This window comes from Ictalurus punctatus, chromosome 16 (genome assembly GCF_001660625.3).
Source record: "Ictalurus punctatus breed USDA103 chromosome 16, Coco_2.0, whole genome shotgun sequence".
Taxonomy (NCBI): Eukaryota; Metazoa; Chordata; class Actinopteri; order Siluriformes; family Ictaluridae; genus Ictalurus; species Ictalurus punctatus.
In genome coordinates, this window is record NC_030431.2 from 18976091 (window position 1) to 18997793 (window position 21703).

The 21703-nt window shown below is 40.0% G+C and overlaps 1 protein-coding gene and 1 long non-coding RNA gene across 3 annotated transcripts; one reads left to right on the forward strand and one right to left on the reverse strand.

Annotated features, from left to right (window-relative positions):
- Nucleotides 1-159: 159 nt before the first annotated feature.
- chd1 (chromodomain helicase DNA binding protein 1) lies at nt 160-20627 on the reverse strand. 2 transcript variants are annotated; one of them, XM_017489594.2, is made up of 37 exons: nt 20308-20627; nt 18676-18832; nt 17628-17832; nt 15930-16046; nt 15603-15661; nt 15350-15505; nt 14496-14761; nt 14069-14294; nt 13876-13976; nt 13592-13770; nt 13348-13472; nt 12746-12962; nt 11845-11934; nt 11486-11676; nt 11142-11330; nt 10809-10971; nt 10269-10421; nt 10098-10169; nt 9834-9983; nt 9464-9612; nt 9120-9216; nt 8877-8972; nt 8584-8760; nt 8000-8160; nt 7806-7847; nt 7550-7683; nt 7313-7451; nt 7019-7169; nt 6776-6898; nt 5523-5663; nt 4711-5010; nt 4420-4551; nt 3893-4071; nt 3649-3748; nt 3435-3486; nt 2967-3189; nt 160-1787 (listed from the first exon to the last, which is right to left on the reverse strand). In XM_017489594.2, the coding sequence occupies exons 2-37, from the start codon at nt 18726-18728 to the stop codon at nt 1448-1450; spliced, it is 5448 nt and encodes a 1815-aa protein (XP_017345083.1). In that variant the 5' UTR covers nt 18729-18832; nt 20308-20627; the 3' UTR covers nt 160-1447. The 2 variants fall into 2 exon arrangements, with proteins under 2 accessions (XP_017345083.1, XP_017345081.1); XM_017489592.2 differs by having other exon boundaries at nt 9120-9219.
- LOC108277151 (uncharacterized) lies at nt 19239-20590 on the forward strand. The gene is made up of 2 exons (XR_001815082.2): nt 19239-19725; nt 20536-20590. It is a non-coding gene; the product is annotated as an uncharacterized LOC108277151 (long non-coding RNA).
- Nucleotides 20628-21703: the final 1076 nt, after the last annotated feature.

Below are 21703 nucleotides of genomic sequence, written 5' to 3' on the forward strand. Positions count from 1 at the left end.
CTTGTGGAGAATTGATCCTGCTGAACACGAGAGTAAAAAATAATAATAAAACATCGTGAAACTGAAACTTTATGGCTTTGAGAAATGCAGGGGAACAGGAGGAAAAAAATGAACAAAACCAAACTTTCAAAGTGATGTATACTGATGCCAACAGCCACGTTACAGGTGAAAACAGTGATTCGAGTTTAATGACTTTATAAACAATTATAAAACAATTTAAAAAAAAAAAAAATCCATGCATTTTCAGTGTAAATTTGATTTGAAATATAGAGCAGATTTATATACAGTGTGTACTGTAACAGCATTTTGACTTGATTGGGCCGTTCACCAGAAATACACTTGGGCTGCATAGATTTTACATTATTGCCTACATTTATGTATTTTTTTTTTTTTAAAAAGAGAAAGATGGAATTTTATAGAAAAAGAAAACTATTTCAAGTTCACATAAGTGCCTCTAACCATCACTCCTCACCGTTTTTCCTGACATGATGTTGCCATTTCAATGAGGCTTTTTTTTTGTTGTTGAACAATTTAGACATCAACGTGTGAATTTGAAAACGGAAAGAAAGAAAAAACAAAAAAACAAACAAAGCTGGGATTCAAAGAAGTCTTTTCACAGGAATACACAAATAGATAAGTTTCCACTTTCCCCAAATTACACTGTAAATAACATCATTTACACAAACCGTCCTATGGACATAGAAACGTTAAATCAATACAACTGACAAACAAGCCTGAGTTGGTGGGGAAAGGGAACGACTAGATTTTTAAGAAAAAAAGCCTGAGAAGAAAAAGCCCATTCAAATTTACTTTTATACAATAATTTACAGTAGTACAATTTTACGAAAATGACATTTTCAGATGCTTTCAAAACAGAATCCAGATTATGTTACAGCTGAGAATTAAATAATTCAAGCATGATGCAAAGAAACAAAAAGTCGGCATGGTGGTCACATGAAAAAAAACAAAACAAACACATTGTAAACGAGGTACTTTGGAAGGTGAACCCCAGTCCTTCAGGCTGCTCAGAAGAGAGCCACCTTTAGCCCAGTATCAAGACAATACATTATGCTAGTTTCCTCTGTTCAAACACTTCTGTTTAAAGTCAAGAGCTGCTTTACAAATGTGGTAAGTCAATGCCAGGATCCAGTGTCGCAGGTAGCGGTGGAACACAAGCGTTTTGGGGGGGGAAGAAAGAAAAAGTAGTCACTGTATAAAAATAATTAAAAATGAAACCTCATACTACCACACCTAGGAAATGGTGCAGCAGGACTATTAAATACAAAAATATGTAATTTGTGTTCACTCCCCAGTTATTCAAACTTAGCCTGGAGAAGAGAGGAGAGGCGTGCACCAAGCCTCCAAAGAGAAGCTCAGATGCGCAGTACAGCGGCCAAAAGTCCAATAAGGCATTTCCTGCGTTTGTGTATCTATGGCTGATTGAGCGCTATGTCTTACGACTGCTCCAGACCTGCTCGGGCGTGCTCTTGTGCTCAGAAGAGTACTCAAAAGGCGACCGGTGGCCCATGGGCGATCGGGAGTCATAGGGCGATCTCTGGTCTCGAGGAGAACGTGGCCCACTACCCGAAGCGCGCTGCTCCAATTGCCAGTCTGAGTGATAGCGATAGTCACGAGAGGCCTTGTGGTGACTGTAGTCCGAGCTGGAGCGGTGCTCCGAGAGGGAACGGTGCTCCGGGTGTACACGCTCCTTATTGTTGCCATCTGACCAGTTGTCTCGACTAGAACGGTGATCATCTAGCTTCCTATGCTTGCTGTCGCTGTAATATCTGTGGGAAGATACAAGTACAAGGAAATTCATTTGAAACATTTGACAAACTTTTAAATAAAAATGGGTTTATATGTAATTGTTACGCTTGGAGATTAAGGGCTTTCGGAACCGATTTTCCTATTTAAATTAGCATAATATTTCACGCCCACATTTGAATGTTTAAGGTCCCTCAAGCCCCACTCGGACAGGATTAGTTTTCAGGACATATGGCTGGAAACTAATTGTTACTATGGACATCTGTGATATTTATAGTCAATTCGCACAGGATAAGCGATTTCTTTAGAAATTGCCAAGATGGGTGTATCTTGGCCGTTTACGTGCTGACGGCCCATCACAGCAGCCCTGTGCGTCATATGTAACATGCTGCTCCACACCTCAGGGTTTGATAATACAACACAGATGAAGCAAGAGAAAAGCCGAAACTGGATGAGCGCTGAAACTTTATTTAGTTGCAGTTTTGGGGAGAACGACGTGGTCAAACGCTGTTTGAACAAATGGTACGTAATCATTCTGAATGGGAGGAGATTTTTCAGGAAGAAACGGAGAACTCTCCCTCTGTCAAAGTGGTGTTTGGCAATTGGACTAAATGTCGAGAACGAATCGCGTGCGCATTCGCACGGGATTAGTTTAACCCGGGGTTATTATTACAGACCATTTTAGAAGGTAGACACCGACATCTTCACCGGTTCAGCTCGAGAATCTCTGGTAATTATTACGTTACCCTACCTCCCCATATAAAACTAGTCCCGCCCGAATAGCCCTATACTCTAAAATAACGCTTTTCCTACAGATTTTGTCTTTTCCACTGACTGAATCTCAAAAAGAATTCTACTGGGCATACAATGTGTTCTTGTATGGTGAACAGATTAACAGAAAGCCTATATTTAGGATTTGTTTTAACTACTGCAAGAAGCAGCTTTTTGATGTGGGTTATGGGCATCTCCTAGGACTTCAAATTACGATGTAAGAAAGCACCAGTTTTCATGTTCCATGACACGAACACATTGTAGTGGTACTGCCAATGTTGGCTCTATCTGGCGAAATGTACACTAATTAATTATTCAAGAATCCATGCAATTTGAATTGAAATTTGAAATCTTTAATTTGATATAGGAAAATCTGTAACTACGTTTATTCTACACGAGTGGAAGACTCTGACGGGGTATGTATGACCGACCTGCTGTCCTGGCGCTCTCTGTAGTGGTCTCGCTCTCTGTGGTCTTTGCCATTGCTGAAGGAGGAGTACGGTCTCTTCCTGGAGTCTGAGCTTTTCCTGTACGCGTCACCAGAGTGGCGCTCTTTGCTCTGCTCGTGGCTGCGTGAGGTCGAGTGGTGTCGGTCTGAACTGTAGCTGTCTCTACTGCTCTCGTCTTGCTGAGAGTCCTTTAACCTCTCAATGTCTGGGAACACAGGAAAGGAGGAGATTTTTTTTTTTTTTTTTTTTTGCAAAGTAATTTTTTTAAGGGCTTTTTAACGTTGATTTACTAGGTTGGTTTTGTAAATATTTATAATTTAGAAGTCTCACTCTTATTGTGAGGCATTTTATACTAACATGCCACTTGTTAAGAGAAAAATAATTATAAAATGATGCCACAATTAAAAATAAAAGATATTTGAAGAAATGCTGATGCAATAAGAGACATACCTGTGTGTCTAAAGGCTTGTGTATTTACAGTGCTAGTGTTTTGGTCCGCTGCCTGAAATTAATACAAACCATAAATATTGTAACTTAAAAATACAATATGGAAAAATATGCCATTTATTGTTCTTTACAGCCTGCACATAGAATCATTAAATTACATTTCACCTATTAGTTGATTCCACCGTCTAATAAAATGCTGATGAAAACAGAAACATACCTGAGCGTTTTCCTGTCTTTTCTTGATTGCATGCTTATACAGTTTATGAAGTTTCCTTGCATCAAACTCCGTAAATTTGGAAACAAATATCCAAAGATTTCTGTCATGATATGAGAGAGAATTATAAACTATGTTAAACTGAATGAATTCAATATAAAATAAAGTATAATATATATATTTTAAGAGATATTTCATTGGGCAAGTTTTTAGAAAAGCAATCAAAGCGAACCACACACACACACACCTTCTCCACTGCTTGATGTGTTCAAGGTTGGTGTACTCTTTTAGACAGTCGGTGATGTGGTCACCAATTTTGATTAGGCACTGACGAGTATGCTCTAGCTGCTCACGCTCAGAAAGACCTTTCTCAGGACGATCCAGCTGTTTTAAGGCTGCCTTCACCGGCCGCATGCGCTCCTTACACTGTTAAGCACAGGGTTAAACACTTTACTGGTGTTGGTGAATTAATAAACTAACTGACAAGAACTATGTAGTTACTAAAACCATTGGTAAAAAATTTACTCATTCAAAGCACTCTCCATTAGATATAAATGATCAGCGAACTGGGAAAAAAAATGCAAATAAGCTACTGACTCAACTACAGTGTGAGTGATGAATACAGCTGCAATTCAGAACAATCTGTTAAAGCAATCAATGTCACATTCTGATGTTATACAAGTCTGATCCAGAGGATGCAGCTCACATCAGTAAACTAGCAGGTACAGGTTAAGACCATGGAAAAGAACGAGGAACGAGTGAGCTGTGACTCACCACACTGAAGGTCTTCTGGTCGAGCTCCTCAGATTCCTCGGAGACTGGAACATTCTCTCCTCCAGCAGTGATATGGACAGGCGTGTCTGCCTTTTTGCTCTTTTCCCGAACTTCACCTTTTATTTCTGGAGACTGTTTTTTTGTAATACGGTAAAAAAATAAAAATAAATAAGTGATCAAGTCTAACCAGGGTAAATTACATTTTTCGTGCTTAAACCATTCTTATGTAACCTTCAGTAATTCACAACAACTTTTCATAGAGTTAAAAGAAGATTTGTTTTCTTCAAGTACCTTCTCTATGAAAGACTCCTCTACTCTGTACTCCACAGGCTTGCTCTCCTTTTTCTCTTTGGGTTCCTTTTTCACTTTGATGTCCCGACCTTCCTCTTTCTTATCCTGTTTGATATCTTTCTTTATCTCTCTCTCTTTTATCTCCTTCTCCTCTGGCTCTTTGACAGTGGGTTCGGGCTCTGGTTCCTCGTCCTCCTCTTCTTCCTCCTCCTCCTCTTCCTCCTCCTCTTCTTCCTTTATCACCCGATCAGAAGCTCGTCCCCTTCTGTTTGGTGGTGTTGGCTTGGCAGGTGGGGAGTCCTTTTGAGGGGAAGAGGGAAAATGTGACATTTCAGCAATGCCTTTTACCTTCTACCCTGAAGCAATGTTTGCATCTAACAGTTATGATCAACATTAAGCTTTATTTCAAAATCAACAAAGCTTAGCTTTCCTCATGAACAAATTCTAATGTTGCAAACAAGATTAAGGTAAACGTCAGAGCTAATCACTGATAAAATGACCATCAAGCAGCTTCATAGTTTGCTTGCTTCTGGTTCTCAGTTTGCAAGGCATTATATTCACAGTCATTTGACTTCCCTTAAAGCATAAATAGGCACTTCGCAATAAAGACTTGGTAGAAAGAAAAGGTCAGAAACTGGTTAGAACAAACCGTTAGTCACGTGGGTAGAGGTCATAAAAAAAACCCACAATAATAATAATAATAAAAAAAAGCAGGCGAATGACAAACCCTCCAAAAACAAACAAGTAAATCCTGTCTTTAGAAAACAATCAAACGAAAAAAGGCACAACAGCAGCCAGTCTACAATACAGACCTTTTCATCTTCCTTGTAGTCCTCATCTTCTGAGCTCTTCTCTGAGGGAGGAGCAGATGACAGACTGTTGACCATTTCGTCCATTTTCGGTTTCACAGTTTTGTTCTTCTTTCCACGTGGCTTCCTCTTTCGAGAATTAGCCTGCAGCACAAATAGGTCCCAACACTAACTCTATTAACGTAAAATCACAAACCATTAACATATGAAAGATAGAGGGCAGAAAACGTCACAGGCAACCCTAGGGAGGAAGTGGCTTCTTGAGTACTGAAGCACAAGCCACTTCTGGTACACAATTCTCAGAATAGGAACTGCAATGATGCATATATTCGGTTAATCAAAAGGGCAAAAGACCTTCCTATCATTTTATAGCCTCCTTAAAGACGAATAGGGCAACAAAGCCAACCTTGCTATGATTAACGATAGGAACCAGAAGTTCTTCTTCTCAATTAACTTAACATTTACTTTATTAGTTTTCCTTTCATCTATCTTGGTGCATAGAGCTACAGAACCACAACCAAATTAGTATGTATGTAATTCTAATGCTTATGCGTATGATGGCAACAGGACAGAATATTGGCTGCACAATGTCAAACCGTGATTATTTACTCACAGAGTAAAAGTCCAACATGATTAAACGCTTCCTGCCTACTAATACAGTATAAAAGCTAAGGCACGGCCGAAACACATGCAATTCTAAATACATAAAAGCATAATGGTATGTGCAGCTGCGGTTTTCTAAAAATGATTAAGATTGTATTAATAACAAGAATTACACACGTGATATACACAACGTATAATATACAAGTTGAGTAATTAAAGTAAACACTGTATACCATCCAATGACTCTCAAACATGATAAAATACAGTAACTCTGAAAAAGCTTGGTCATATCACTAAACAATGTAAAGCCTGAGTTAGACAGCCAGTCTGACAGAATGCACAAATAAACGACTTGTTCTTATAAAGATGGACCCCCTATTCTCCCACTAATCATGGAGCACATACAATACATGCCATATTTTATCAAAGGTTAGCTGGGTGGCTAGTTTGATCAGGAATAAATATTTCTGTGTTAGTTGGCCAGCGATGCTTGTGACTTACAGCCCAAAGCTAATGTTATATTTTCAGAAATTCTGTCTAGTCTGAAAGCAGGGTCCAAGACATTTCTCTTTTATACTGAAGCCCAGACAAACTTAACAAGATGGTAAGGTACACATTGTTGAGACTGATTCAGGATAAAATAGTGTTCTCACCATGCCCGTTTGCCTCTGGGCCTCCTTTTTGGCGAGGTCCTTGCTGAGTAATTTGATGAGGTAGTCAGCGCGTGTCTGGAGCTGTTTGGCCTGTGGCTTCTTATCAGGATCGTCTGGTAAAAGCTGTTTAAGACAAGTGACAAGTTAACAAATTAAAATTTAAGTAAAAACAGGTCAAAGTTCCTAAATTAACACAATAAGCAAATTTTTATCAGGTTACAAAACAAAAACTAATTTTTGTACCTTGTGGGTGAGGTTAAGGTCTGGGTCCATCTTAATCATCTCCCAGCTCCCATAGCCATACTCATAAATACCAATAAGAAGGCTGGAGTCATCGTCTTTTCCCCATTCGATGTCAAAATGTGCTGCCTTTGCATGGCAAGGAAGCATATACCTGTGCAAATGGAACTTGGTTTAATCAAATAAAACTGCAAATAAAATAAAATAAAAAACAATATAAAATTATTTAAGTACTACAATCATGAACAGGAAAGAAATCTTTAAAATGCTATATTTATAAAGAGAACACTAAGGTACCTCTTCCTCTCCTCAGGGTCAGCAGGAATGGCTTTGTGCAAAGGGGCCAGTTCCTCCTCATGTGAGATTACTAGCTTAGCATTCACTTGAACACCTGAGATCCTGAAGGTAGGTCCCTTCACCTTCCCTCGCCTGCCCCCTAAAAACACAAAACAAGCAGATGTAGATTACAGGAAATTTGCTGCTCATTAATGACAAGTCACTAAATGGCCATCGAACTGCACATAATCTATATACCTGAGGTTTTTTCTGGTCCACATGGATTTTCCCTCAGGGTTTTCAGACAGCCATTGTGTACCGTCTCTGCTAGCCGCCTCAGGTCATGCTCCGATTTATCCACCAGCTCAGCATCCCGGGCAATAGCATCCAGCCTGTTACATAAAGTCAGTGAGAATATGGGAAAAGATGTATCAGCGATTGCGCTAAAATTATTTAGTAATTAATTAATTAATTTAAAAGACAGGGAGGAAAAAAAAAAGAGAAAGAAAAATACCTTTCCAAAGGGCCGCCAAACTTCTTGTAACTTTTGATGAACCTATATAGGAAGAAAAAAAAAAAAAAAGCATGGCAGTTGAAACTTTTGGAGACATTTTAAATACCAAGTTCAAGAAAGGAGTTTCAAATAGCATGTTTAACATTCCTACAGTGGTTGAGGTTTTGGGCTTGGCAACAGGGAGTGACTTTTACCTTCGTATTTCAGCGTCACTGAAGCCCTTGATGTTCTCTCGAGGAATAGTTCGAGGTCTGCCTCGCTTCTTGGGCCTCTTTCGGTCTGAGGCAGAGTCACTGTCAGAGCCAGAATATCTTCTGTTCCGGCTCCGCCTGCCTTCGTTACCATTAAAGCTTATCTACAATCCAGTAAACCATTATAACAATACGTCAGCATTACTGCAACGGTTCGGTTTGACATCATTTTAACATTCCGCATACGTTATGTAATATTCAAAGTGTCCAAAGGTGAGCAAGTCCCTTTGCAATGGAAGTTTAAACCTTGGAAATAATTTTCACTAATATTTCATTTGTCTTAATTTTTTTTTCTTCCTCTTTTTAGCTTGCTTTTACTGGAGGTCTTTAGCCAATCAGAGCAAGCCAGGGGAATTAAAAAATCGTGACTGACAAATCTATAAACAAACTTTGATTAAAAAAAACTTGATTTGCAATAAATCTCCCATATTGCTCAGATCTATATAATGCTGACTAAAAATATAGAAAACACTATGTGGTTGTAACCACATTCACTGAGTCAGAGGTAACAGGATTTTTCCTTTAACCTGTTTGGCACAGTTCCTCATGCGGGGCAGCATATAGATCTCTGCTAGCTCCTTCTGCCTCTCCTCTTCCTCCAGTCTCCTCCGCTGCTCTTCAGGAATGATTGAATCCCAGGTCTTCCGGTTGCCATCTGAATCCATGTCCATATCTTCCTCCTCCATCATGGTGAAGTTTGCCACCTGGAGGAGGGAGAAAAAATGATTAAAAGCAAGGCAGCGATGCAAACTCTGAACTCAGACCATTTTGTGGACAAGAGAGTGTCCTGCCACAACAGATATTAATGACATTTACAGACCTTGAACTGTGAGAGAAGCTCTTCTCCTACGGTAGATGGACCGGGATCATTTTCTCTGGTCTCCGCTCTCTTCAGAATCTCATCAATATCCATCTCCTACAGACAAGATTTTAAAAATATACACACACACACACACACACACACACACACACACACACACACACACACGTCACCCTCATTTCGATTTAGTCTAAACAGTTTTATGCTGTTTTATTGTTTACATGCCATTGCAAATCAACACACCTGGGGCTCTTGTTCTTCTCCCTCTGGCTCCTTAAAAAGTTCTTCAGCACCAAACTTTAAAATCGCAGACAGTTCCTCTTTGTTGAAAGGAGTGGAACTGCTTTAAACACCAAAGAGTAAAAGACAAAACATTAAAACCGTTAAGGCAGCTGTGGCTATCAAAGTGGGGTTTGTGAACCCCTGCTGATGTATAAAATGAGGGGTTTTGCAAGCTTTTTCGGTGACATTACTGTGATAACCACAGTTACAGGTGAGAATCCCGGACCTCCTAAAGAATATTAAGCTCCAGTCAGGCAGAAATATGGGAATTCTAACAAGCTATTAATGCTGAGCTGTTACGTTACCTGGAAGGAGCAGCACCAGTATGAAGAACTGTTTTCCCTGTAGTGTCCATCCTCTGAATAACAAGGTGGTCCAGCACCATCTTCTTCTTGGCTCGCTCAATGATGTCTTCTTCCACAGACCCCTTAGTCACCAAACGATAAATATTTACCTGAAAAAATGAAAGATTATGTTTTAATAACACTGCAAAACATACTAGTGAATCACTAGAAAGAGCTTTATCTTGATAAATAAAAAGTTGTATGTTAAACAAGAGCACCATTATTTACAAGAATAGAACTTATATACACATCACAGATCATCGGTTTTGAACAGAGTTATTTTGAAAAGGAGAATGCTTTTGAAAAAGCAGTATGTAGTTTTGTGCAGTACCTGTCTCTTCTGCCCTATCCTGTGAGCTCTTGCCTGAGCCTGCAGGTCATTCTGGGGGTTCCAGTCTGAGTCAAATATGACCACGGTATCAGCAGAAGCCAAGTTAATGCCCAGGCCACCTGCTCGTGTGGACAACAGGAAACAGAAGTCCTACAGAGGGGGAAAAAAAAGACAGACAGACAGACAAAACACAAAAACAGATGTTCATGTCCAGTCTGAAAACACAACACTTACACATACTGTGCAAAAGAGCAGAGAATTTACCTCAGACCCTTCTGCATTGAAATGATCCAACGCCTGTTTTCTCATCTCACCCTTGATGGAACCATCCAACCTCTGCAAGACAACACACTTTTCAGCCTGATGCACCAAACATTTTCACTGACTGTGAATTGTTGTTGGAACACAAACGTCAGACAAGAGTACTCTGGTCACCTGGAATAAGAACTGGCGGCTCTTCAGGTAGTCTGCAAGGATGTCCAGCATCCGGACCATCTGGGAGAAGATGAGCACACGGTGGCCGCGCTCCTTCAGCCGCACCAGGAGCTTGTCCAGAAGTACCAGCTTACCGCTACTGCGAATTAGGTGCTAAACAAAACATGGGATTTCAACTTCTATTCCTATGAATTGCTTATTTCATTTCACCTTGTCTGCTGAAATCTGTTAGAGCAACACTTTCTGAATATTATGCAGCTGACGTTTAGGAGCTATGGCTTACTATTTCTGGGAAGGAGTTACTGTGATTGTCTGATCACTGTAAGACAATGCAAGTCATTTTTAAGTGTTCACTGTTGTACTAGGATAAAGAGCTTGCTTGTTATAGATAATGTGTATAATGATCTGTAGTCTTTAAAAAAGAATTTATGAAAATCTCAATTCATTGTTTTGATCAATGCTTGTAGAAGATATTTATCAAGAAATGTGAGTGGGAGAAAACAGTAGCTAATCTAGAGTTCACTCTTTTGTTAGACATACCTGCAAGGCCTCTGCTTTGTTGTAAAACTCATTGTCCTCTGGTGGTTTGATGAGGTAGCAGTGGTTACAGCACTTCTTCAGCTCCATCATGATGTTGAGGAAACCGGACGTGCTTCCCTTCGTGCCTTTGCTGAGTGCCTTGTAGTTTCTTGTCAAAATCCACCTATGGAAAATTAAATGTATTTCATTATCCATAACCATGACTCATCGATGCAGGAGAAAAATGCAGTACTTGCCAAAGCGATTTGAATGCTAATAAATGTTCAATCGCTTAACTTAACAGACAAGCAAGAATGTGGGCAGTCAAAAGGTGCGTTTAATGCTTGGTCATACTTGTAGTATTGTTTCTGGATGGCACTCATCTCCACCCTAAGGATCTGTTCCACCTTGGCAGGTAGTGACTTCTCCACATCCTTCTTGACCCTGCGTAGCAAGAAAGGCTCCAGCTCCTTGTGCAAGCTAGTGTAGCCCGAGTCCCTGCCTTTACCGTGCTCTTCCTCAAACCGCTCCCACGAGTGAAACCTGACAACCAAACCCCAATTAAATCTCAGCACAACTGTAAAACCAAGTCCAACAAGATAAAAACAAACTACAAAAATACTTCTAACACTTTACAACTAAAAAGCAAATGTCAGTGTTGTATGGAGCACAGCAGTTATACTGTAGAGCGCTCATACTTCTCTGGCATGATGAAGCGGAGGAGTGACCATAGCTCTTTGAGGGAATTCTGCAGAGGTGTTCCTGTGATAAGGAGCCGGTGATTGGACTTGAACTCAATCATGGTCTTATACAAAAGGGAATCATCATTCTTCAACCTGTGGGCCTCGTCCACACCAATAAATGCCCAGCTCACGTTCCCCAGAAATGACTAGACAAACACGTAACAGCCATTTAAAACGTTATTTCTACTAAATTGTTGCGTGTTGAAACTAATAACGAAACTGAAAGTCATAATTGAAAGTCAGAAAACCACAAGCGACAGACAAAAGAAACTTAACAGGAATTTATGAGCTGACAATCAGTTTTAACATCATACCTTATCTTTCAGGAGGATTTCATACGTAGTGAGAAGGATGTTGAGCTTTAGCCGCTTGTTGTGGGCATGCATCCACTCATGGGTTCTGATCTAAAGAAGAACAGTACAACAATTATTAATACACTTTTTCCCCAAACATAATGCATCATAAAATAAAAAAAACCCTTGATATTTAAAAATAACACTGACCGCTCAAGCAGCACGAGTGAGAATGGAATACACAATACAGGTAAAAAGTTTAGACACACTCATTCTTTATTTTTATTTCCACGTTTTAGAATAATAATAAAGTCATCAAAACTCCGGAATAACAAATGAAACTATGGGAATTATGTTGTGATAAAATAAACAAACAAATTAAAAAATAATAATAATTTTGTATTTTTAACATCTTCAAAGTAGACACCCTTTTTGCCTAGAATTCCCAGAAATGTATTCTTGGCATTTTGAGGAATCCCCCTGAGATGCTTTTTAAAAAGTATTAAAGGACTTCCGACCTATGCCAGACTCTTATTGGCTGCTTTTTGGAATATTTCACTCCTTAGTCGTCCGTTTAAAATAAATATATTTTTGTAAATAAAATGTTAGTTTTCTAATGAAAGAAATGAATATTTTGGCACAATTATATTTTTTGTCTACAACAAAGATTTCAAACATTTAATCACACACCTTCAAATCAAAAGGTTTTTAAGATCATGAGATACAATGCAGTCAAGTGTCTCCAAAACTTTGACCAGTAGTGTATATTTGCTAAAAAAATTTTTATATATCGGCGTTTTTTGTAATTTTTGATAAATAATGTGGTCATTCCAGTCAAGCAATTACTAAATAAAAATAACTAAATAATGTTCTCCCTAATCTCACAGTGAGTGAATCTTGCATTTAGTTTGCTGTATCTTACCATGTTCCTACTGCTGATGTCACCCAGGTAGACGACCACGTTCATCAGTGGGGCCCAGAGATGGATTTCCCTCTGCCAAGAGGTGAGTGTAGACAAGGGCACCACCAGTAGGAACGGCCCATAGAGCTGGTGCTCATGGAACAGATAGTTCAGAAAGGAGATGGTCTGAATGGTCTTTCCAAGGCCCATCTCATCTGCTAGAATACAACTATTCCCTCTGGCAGAAGAACAGGATAATAAACATGACTCAAAACACTACAAACAATGTCAGCTCATGCAAAAAGAGTTTGTTATGAACATAATTTATTAATATTTATATTTGCAAAACAACCTGTATATTTTACATGCGTCTCTCATTCTGGAGAACTGAAAACATTTCTCCCGAAAGAACTCGAGAACTTACGCAAACCAATGAACCGTGTGATAAATCAATGCTATTTAACATTATAGCATCATCTTGAACAATACAAGATACTCATTGAAGACTTACCTAATCATATATCTCACTCATCTGATTGTATCTGATTTATATATGTTACAAGAAAACTGTACCCTTCGTTTAAAATAGAACATAATCATAATTAATATACAGCTAAACATACTTGCACCACGAATGGGCCATCCAGTTTAAGCCGTCCAACTGGTAGTCTCGAAGCTCAAGTCCTTCTCCACCGATATAATGAGCCTGTTTCTTCATGGGCACAAACCGTGGCCTCAGCTTCAAAACCTGAACAAGAGTGCACATTCTTTCACTGCATGGGGCCATTAAATAAGACTGCAGTGCACAGATATTATTATTAAATTTTCATTGGGCTTGCTTTAGAGGACTCTACTCTAGTCTGTTACCTTGCAGTCCCTGAAGGGGATTGTTTTGGACTGGTTCCGGCTCATGTAGTCATCTATGCACTTCTGGAACTTTCTAGCGATAAGTGCCCCGTCTTCCCAGCTGCATTCTGAATATGGAAGCCCTTGCCATTTGCATAAGTAGTCTGGGTAGCCTGCTGCCGACTTCTGATTTGAATGGCCTTGCAAAATAACGCCGACGTGTGTATTAAGATATAGTCGAGGTCGGAACCAAACAGCATGCAAATACTTCAATAAACAAAATGAGCGCTAGTGTATCTCCTTACTGATAATTCTCTCCACAAGCTGATACTGTGAATGCAGGTCATCCATGAGCTCCTGCTGGCAGTTTAAGTATTCCACATCCTCAGGTGAAGCTGTTTTGAGCCTGCAAGGAGAAAACGTAACGTAAATGTCTGTGGTTCCACCTCTATAAGCAGAGGTCACAGACATGCCACCACACCACAGACAAAGCCTTACCACTTTTTCTTTTCCTGTTCCTTCTTTTTGAAATTGTCCAGTTTCTTCATCCCCCTCACGTTCTGCTGCTTCAGCGTCTCCTCCGTCTCCCAGGTATTGTGAATGTGTGACCAACCTTTCCATTTGATCAAGTACTGCACATCTCCTGGCTGCTTGTTTGGGTTGAAGTTGGCATTAGGATCTCCGTCAGCCTCAACAGCGTAGACTGTGGTGGTAGCCCCAGTGGCTGTAAGCGACAAATAGGAAGTAATAAACAGAATGGATTTTTGTGCAGTCAACAAACGTCAATTCAAAAGATCTTGCAGACCAGAATGGGAAAACGTGTGAGTAACAGAATAACCGTTTCTAATGGCATATACCTAGAATTCAAATTACAAGCCATTTGTCAACAAACAGGAAAACCTCAAACTTCAACAAAAATATTTACCTCCTTTTCGTCCTATTCTCACGTCCATCACTCTTTCCAGAGTCTCAAACTCATCCTCTTCAGGCGGTGGGACGTCCTCCCCACACACCTCCACCAAGTCATCAGAGTCTGTTTTCAGTTCTTCATCCTCTTTATAGCTGATGTTCACTGTAGCCTGCCTCCGAGGACCTGCCAGAGCCTTTTTATAGTCATCATCCTCGTCTGACGAAGAGGCTGAGGGCTTCTTTTTTGAAACCTTGCTCTTTTTTCCATTTCTGGCATTAATCCTAAAGGATCAGAGATGAGATTAGAGACTGACCACTTCTAGGTGACAAACAAAACAGCATTTCTCTCTCACATGAGCATTAATCTTCTGCCCCCCCAGTCTTCTGTATTTTCCTTTGGCACAAAGTTTGGGTTTTACCAGTTCTGTACCAAACTGTTGTTTATGTTTTCAGCATTACTCTATCCTCCTCTTTTTAACAGTTTAAACAAGTAAGATTCAGCAAGTCTGTTTCGGATTGATATGAAGGTTATGTGCTTCTTTATTCTCAACGTGTCATTCCAGTCAGCTAGTGGCTCTTAAAAGCAATGACTGTTAATTAATAAGCAAAAGTTGAATATCTGAGCAAAGAATAATTCAATAAAAAAAAACCCACACTTGTTTGGATTTGATGCTGTTGAGGCTTAGATTTAAATATTATGGAACAGAGAAACCATTTGAGCCCATCTATGCTTTTTATAATACCAACTTTCCATGAAGAACTATGAGGTGTGTTATTCTGCATTCCAGCGGATCAAGCACCAATGACATGACGAAAAAAACTTGTAACGTGTTCAGAAACCAAAAAGGTATTCTGTGCTTATTGCCTTACTTGTTAGGTGGTTTCCTGCTTTTAACTTTGTGGCTAGGCTCATAGTCTGAAACAGACTCTTCGCTGTTCTCTGCCTCTTCCTCGGCTGAAGAATTGGAGGAGTCACTCCCTGAACCAGATCCAGAGCCAGATCCAGAATCGGACTCGGAACCAGTTCTGTCACACAGAGAATATTGAACAGTTTATCAATGACTGGGGAATATCCTAATACCAAGAATCTGTGTATTGATTGATGGTTAATAGCTGGACTCACCCTTTACTCTTTCGTTTCCTCGAAGAGTCATCATCCGAGTCATCACTACTGGAGGATTCCTTAATAATAAACATACAAATACAAACGTAAATACACACAAAAATTACTTAAGATCTGGCTTTTGGAATGTCATTATTATGCCAATCCGTGTGTACACTTCTTGAAGTCTATAATATGCATTCATTTAGAGATAACCACAATGAGAATATCATCAGCCCAGCAAGACGCTAGTAATCCATTAATGAAACACAATGATCCAAAAGCAGAATAACAGAAGCAATACTGAATGAAAGCAGCAATTTGAAATGCTGTCCTGCAAAGTCCTACCTCATCCGAGTCACTGTTTGACGAGCTCTGTTGCTGTTGTTGTTGTTGCTGCTGCTGCTGTTTCCTGAGCATAGCTGACCTCTGCACTGCCAGGATACTGGGATTAGACTTCCAAAACTGCAACAAAGGAAATAAAACGTAGAAATATTTTAATGTTTATTACTGTAGACTGGTTTAGTGTGGATTCTCTCTTAAAGCTGGCTTTAGTATAGCACAAGTTTTAGAGGAACAGCCTGACTGAAAATGTCCAGCCTGGTTAACAATAAATGGAAACCAGTAGCTTGGAATGAGCATGTTGTAACTTAGACAATGATAGTAGTTAGGTGTTCACCTTTACTGGCCCAATTTCCCAAAAGTCTTGTAAGGATAATCTGGTAGTTTGTAAGATCTCACTAAAAAATTAACAATGATCTTCACATGTGCTGTGATTAGGGCTGTGCAATTAATCGAATATTGATCTCGATTACGATTTTGACTACCCACAAATACATGAACATGATCGACTGCGATATTGACGTTTAAAGTTCGTCCTCCGCTCATAGAAAACTCTGCTGCAGATCAAATCAAGCGCTTCCTAAACTTACAGCCAATCACCATAGAATGGCGCAGGGATGACGTCATTTTGTATGCCAAACCCGGAAACAGGTTAGCATTTTAGCCCTTCATAGCACGCTCCAGCGCTTTGCGCGAGGGGAAAGCATGACACTAACATGTTGCTAAATGGGATTACAGACGTTCTCGGGGACACTAAACGTCATCAGGTCGAACAGGGAAAGTCTTTGCAGATAAACTGATTCGGGTATGCTGTGCACAATTAAAAAAAAAAAATGTGGATGAAGATTCATCCACAGAATAGATCCGTATTATGGAAAATGTTTTAAATCAAGCATGGAAAAGTTGTCGGAAGCTTGGTGATGGTGACGAAGTCGAGTGACCGTGGTGTAGTTCGTTTATAGCGTACGGTTAGCTGTTTATTTCTGCCGACTGTATTTAGGCTTCAAACGTCATAAAAATTGTGTTCATTTATGAAAATTATCTTGATGGACAAAACGTGTTAGTTTTGTAAACTTTTGTTGATCACAGAGCTTATTTCTTGCAATAATCCAAAAGACTATGGGAAAATCGTATTGGGTTTTTGTCGCGGAAACCAGTGTGATGGTTCCGGTACAAAATGACATCATCCCTGCACCACTTTATTGGGTGATCTGGCTGTCTCTCCCCTCCTGTAAACACTTATTGCCTTTTCTGCATAGGCCTGAATTGTTTTCATTTGGTTGCATATTTTCATTTGGTTGATGGTATTTTTTTTTTTTTTACTTATCCTATATTTTGGGTACAATTTTATTTATATTTTGCTTCTACGAGATGATGAACTTTAAGGACCAGTCTAATTTGATGCAAAGATTTGTACATTAGCAAGAATGTAGCACAACATGGAGGTGAAAGCAGCAGTCTGTTTATTTAAATGTGAAAGTGCGATAATAAAAATATGTTGTCCCTAAAATCAATGAATAATCGTGATAAATAATTGTGATCACAATATTGATCAAAAATAATCATGATCAACATTTTGGCCATAATCGTGCAGCCCTATTTGTGATGCTTTTGGGACACACAGATCTCAATACTTTAGCACTAATCTGTGACCACAAAATGACACCTTGATTTAATCTCTCAAACTAAATCATAAAGCCTTACTTCTGATGAATCAATCTTGGCAGAGTTATTCTGACCATTCTTCCCCTTGGACTTTTCAGAGTCAGAATCGGACTGGCTGCCCGAGTCTGAGCCACTTCCTGAGTCGCTGCTCCCTGACTGGCTGCTACTGGAGCTGCTGCTGCTGGAGCTGGAACCAGAACCGGAACCAGATCCAGACCCAGACCCAGACTCATCGTCCGAGTTACTGAAACACACACACAGTCGTTTTAATTTATTAAGATGGAAACAGAGCCACATTTGCCTAACTGCCACGTTAATTTCTGTTCTAAGAAGTCAACACAACAGGGTAATTATCAAGTTTTCAGACATCCGTGTCATCAAACAAAACAAGGCCAAATAAATTTTAAAAACTGCAAAGAAGTGGACGACTGCAGATTTTAAAACTAAAATCCTTTAACATATTGTTAACCATATCAACAAAACATACATTTAATCATAAACTATACTGCAGGCTTACAAAACACACGTTGAACACACAAAACAATCTGGATATATGGTTGAATATCTTTCCTTAAGACACCTCACCATAGATTATGAACATCTAAGAGGAATATATATATATATATATATATATATATATATATATATATATATATATATATATATATATATATATATATATATATAGTTGTCAATCCGTCTGGAGTCATACTTAAATAGTTTTCATTGTGGGGGGGACTCTCAGGGAACTGACGGTGCGCTCAAGTCAGGTCGGAAAGATCTTATTTACGAATTGAACGCCACCATAATGTCATAATTACAAGAAGTTATTTATTAGATGGGACACTGCCATCTTGCTCCGACCAAAGTGGCTTGAACGCACGTACCTGACGTCGTAATTACTTCCAAACTCATAAATATGAACTTCCTCGGAGGACTTGAAGGCACATAACTCTCAATGAACTGACTGAACCAAACGTGACATTTACAAAACATAAGGATTAAAGTCTCACCACATGCAAAAGTAACAGCACTGCTTTGACAACTTTAACGTAAACTTTATGTAAAGTACACAGCTTTTCTTTACCTGGAATCTCCGCTGCTGTTGCTCACACTTTCATCTTCACTGCGGCCATCCATGGCTGTGGTTTAAATATTTGGGTCTCCAAAACAACCAATGCTTGCTATTTGGCCTGACCAGCCTCAAATATCCCAAACCTCCAGCTTTGTATAGTGGCGCTCACCTGTGCAAATACAACAGGATGGTTACGACATTTAATCAAGATAGGACACAATGTCAAACTAGCACTACGGTGAGTTTATTACATAATCATATTGCCTACATAACCGGTTCCTGTTCCAAGTGACTACCAAGTTTATCATTCTCACAGCTAAAGGTAATTTTACTTAAAACGTTTCGCATTTAAAAGTAACTTACAGCAGGGTAGGAAGCAAAAATGAGCACAGGTTTAGGCACACTTCCAGATCACACAGTGAACATGCTTCTCATAAGAAGCTTTTCGAAATGAATGAAGAATGACATGAAGAAATAAAAACCAATCGTCAACGGATTAAAAGAAGAAAAAAAAAGCGATAATTGTATTCACGTTTCCACTGTACGCAATAAACTATACTGTAGAAATAATTGTCGCCAACATGAGAAATTTGCTCTTTATGATAGCGCCCAGGCCTGTTGTTAGGCCTAAGCAGCGGTACTCTCCTGGACAATTAAGCCCGAGCAGGGCGCTGTATCCGGCGGCCACAGTTACAACACCCACCCTGGGGATGTCCATCAGAGCAATGCCGACAAAAGAGGTTATGCAAGCTCCAACACATCGCTTCGAGCTCTAAACCAAACAAAAAGCATCAACTCGGTGTAGTTTTCCCTCTTAGAACTAAAGTTCACCAAAGCGAGCTTTACAATTCGCGGTACATTTTAAATTCAGCCTATCAACCACTGCCTAGCCGACCGAGCTAATAAGCTAATGCTTAAAACCGTGTTTTCTTGACGAAAAGTTATGTATTAGCACGTTAGCTGAATACAGCACAGCAAGCTAGCTAGGCTCTGCCAATGAGTGCGGCGTGTTAGCTGTTTTGCTAACACAATGTCGTGGGAGAATATGTAAAATATCAAAAGGTCTGTAAAAAATGTTTTTTTAAACTATAAACTAGAGAATAAATATTATTAACTTGTACACTTCTGTTAGTTCTCATTTAATTGCGTGGCGCTGAAAGGACACGCTTAGCGTTATATCTTCAGTAAACTAGCCGCCTAGCAAGACTGCTAAGCTAAAAGCTAATCAAACCTACAGAGTTTGTCTATGGGAAGTAACTTAGCTGACTTTTCTGACTCTGGTTTGTTTTATCTATCACAAACGGACATCTCTAGAAAGAAAGGTCTGAGGAAAAGCTTCGAGATGCCCTGTTGCTTTGATAAAACGGTGTTTGAGTTTGGTGACCGCTGGTGTAAACTGGCTAGCGCTAATTCCCGCACTGCATCACCAGGCTTTACTGACTGTCCTCACCGCTACCAGACCTCCTCGGTAATGATGGTAAATACAGTAACTTCCCATAATACGCGCCGCGACACTGCTTTATTCGTTATTGCCTAATTACACACGTCTAAAGCAGCAGCAGCACAGGGCTCGTGGATGAATCCCTACAACACTTAAAGTTAATATAATGCAGAGTTGAGCGGCATTTCGCTTTGTCTTGTTACCTGGCTCCAGCGGGCGCCAGTCGGCTCCGTTGCCGAAACTCCGACGTCCTTTTTTTTCTTGTTTTCCTCTCAGTTAGCGTTAGCGACTAACCGCGGCTAAGCTAGCTCCCTGTGAGAGAGAGCAGTCCAAAACAGTCCAACTTTTCCTACGGAGTCAAGTTTGTTTATGTTTCTCTTTCCCGACTTCCAAAAAATGTTTGCATTTGAAATTTCTTTGTATTCCGTCAGAAGAAGACCCAGAGAAGCTAGCAGGCATTTCAGCCGTGAGTGCTACAACAACCGGCCTCCACCATGACGGCGTCGCGAGCTCACACACTCTAACCGGAGCCAGTGGAGATGGAAACCCCGGGCAGTGACGTCACCACCACCACCACCACACTGTGGGCTCCAGGGCCATGGCGAAGCTCGTGCTCCAGTGAAAATCGCACAACAAGGAATTCACACGCTACGGTTTTATATGTAATAATAATCATCTGAACGCGTGTCGCTTGTAACGTGCGGTTAGTTTCCTGTAATATGAAGCACTCGAGCATGACCACTTAATTTGCTTAAGTTCAGGAGTAACAAACTCGGGTCCCAGAGGGCCACTGCCCTAGAGATGTGTGTTTTCCCATTTTAACGCATTATTAGGTCAGTTAAAGCTGTCCGTGGTGTTTAAATGAAGTGGAATGCTAAATTATTTGCCAAAATATATACTTAATTATTTGCACATTTCCATAACCAATCTAAGACTGCTGATCTTGCACACAAATGTCCCCAATCACCTTAAGTTTGTTTAAAAGAAAAAAAGGTAAAACTATCTATCCCCTGTCATTTTGTGTCGACGTTTGCCTTGATCCTCTGGGGTAGGGGGTTCGAATCCCGCCTCTGACCTTTGTGTGGAGAGCTTGCATGTTCTCCTTGTGCTTCCTCGGTTCCCTCTGGTTACTCCGGTTCCCTCCCCAGTTCAAAGACATGTGTTGTAGGTTATCTAGCATTTTCACATTTTACGTGGTATGTGTGTGTGATTGGGTTGGTACCCCTTGTGCCCTGAGTTCCATGGGATAGGATCCAGGCTCCCTCATGACCCTGTGTAGGTTAAGCGGAATGGAAGATGGATGGATGGATATCGTTATCCGGCAGATGTGGTAGTGTTTCTATTTTATGGTAAATACTGATAAAGAACACATGTAGTGTTCTCATCATCAGGTCATGGTAGCAGTGAATCCAGGGACAATCCCAGGAGCACCGAGCGTGAAGCGGGAATGTATCCTGGACAGGATGCTACATTCACTCACCTAAGGCAATTTAGCATAGCTAATCCACCTACAGGAATGTTTTTGAGAGTTGGGAGGAAACCAGGTAACCTGGAGGAAACCCACACTGACATGTGGAAAAACATGTCTTGCAATTTGAG

What these genes read in the sequence shown, in the direction of transcription:
- chd1 (XM_017489592.2), bottom strand. Translation starts at nt 18,728, where the DNA reads ATGGATGGCCGCAGTGAAGATGAAAGTGTGAGCAACAGCAGCGGAGAT. An exon ending in CCAAGATTGATTCATCAGAA is followed by an intron (nt 16,047 to 17,627) that starts GTAAGGCTTTAT and finishes CCTTTGTTGCAG; the next exon opens with TTTTGGAAGTCTAATCCCAG. An exon ending in TGAGGAACTGTGCCAAACAG is followed by an intron (nt 8,161 to 8,583) that starts GTTAAAGGAAAA and finishes ACTGGATTGTAG; the next exon opens with ATAAGCTTTAATGGTAACGA.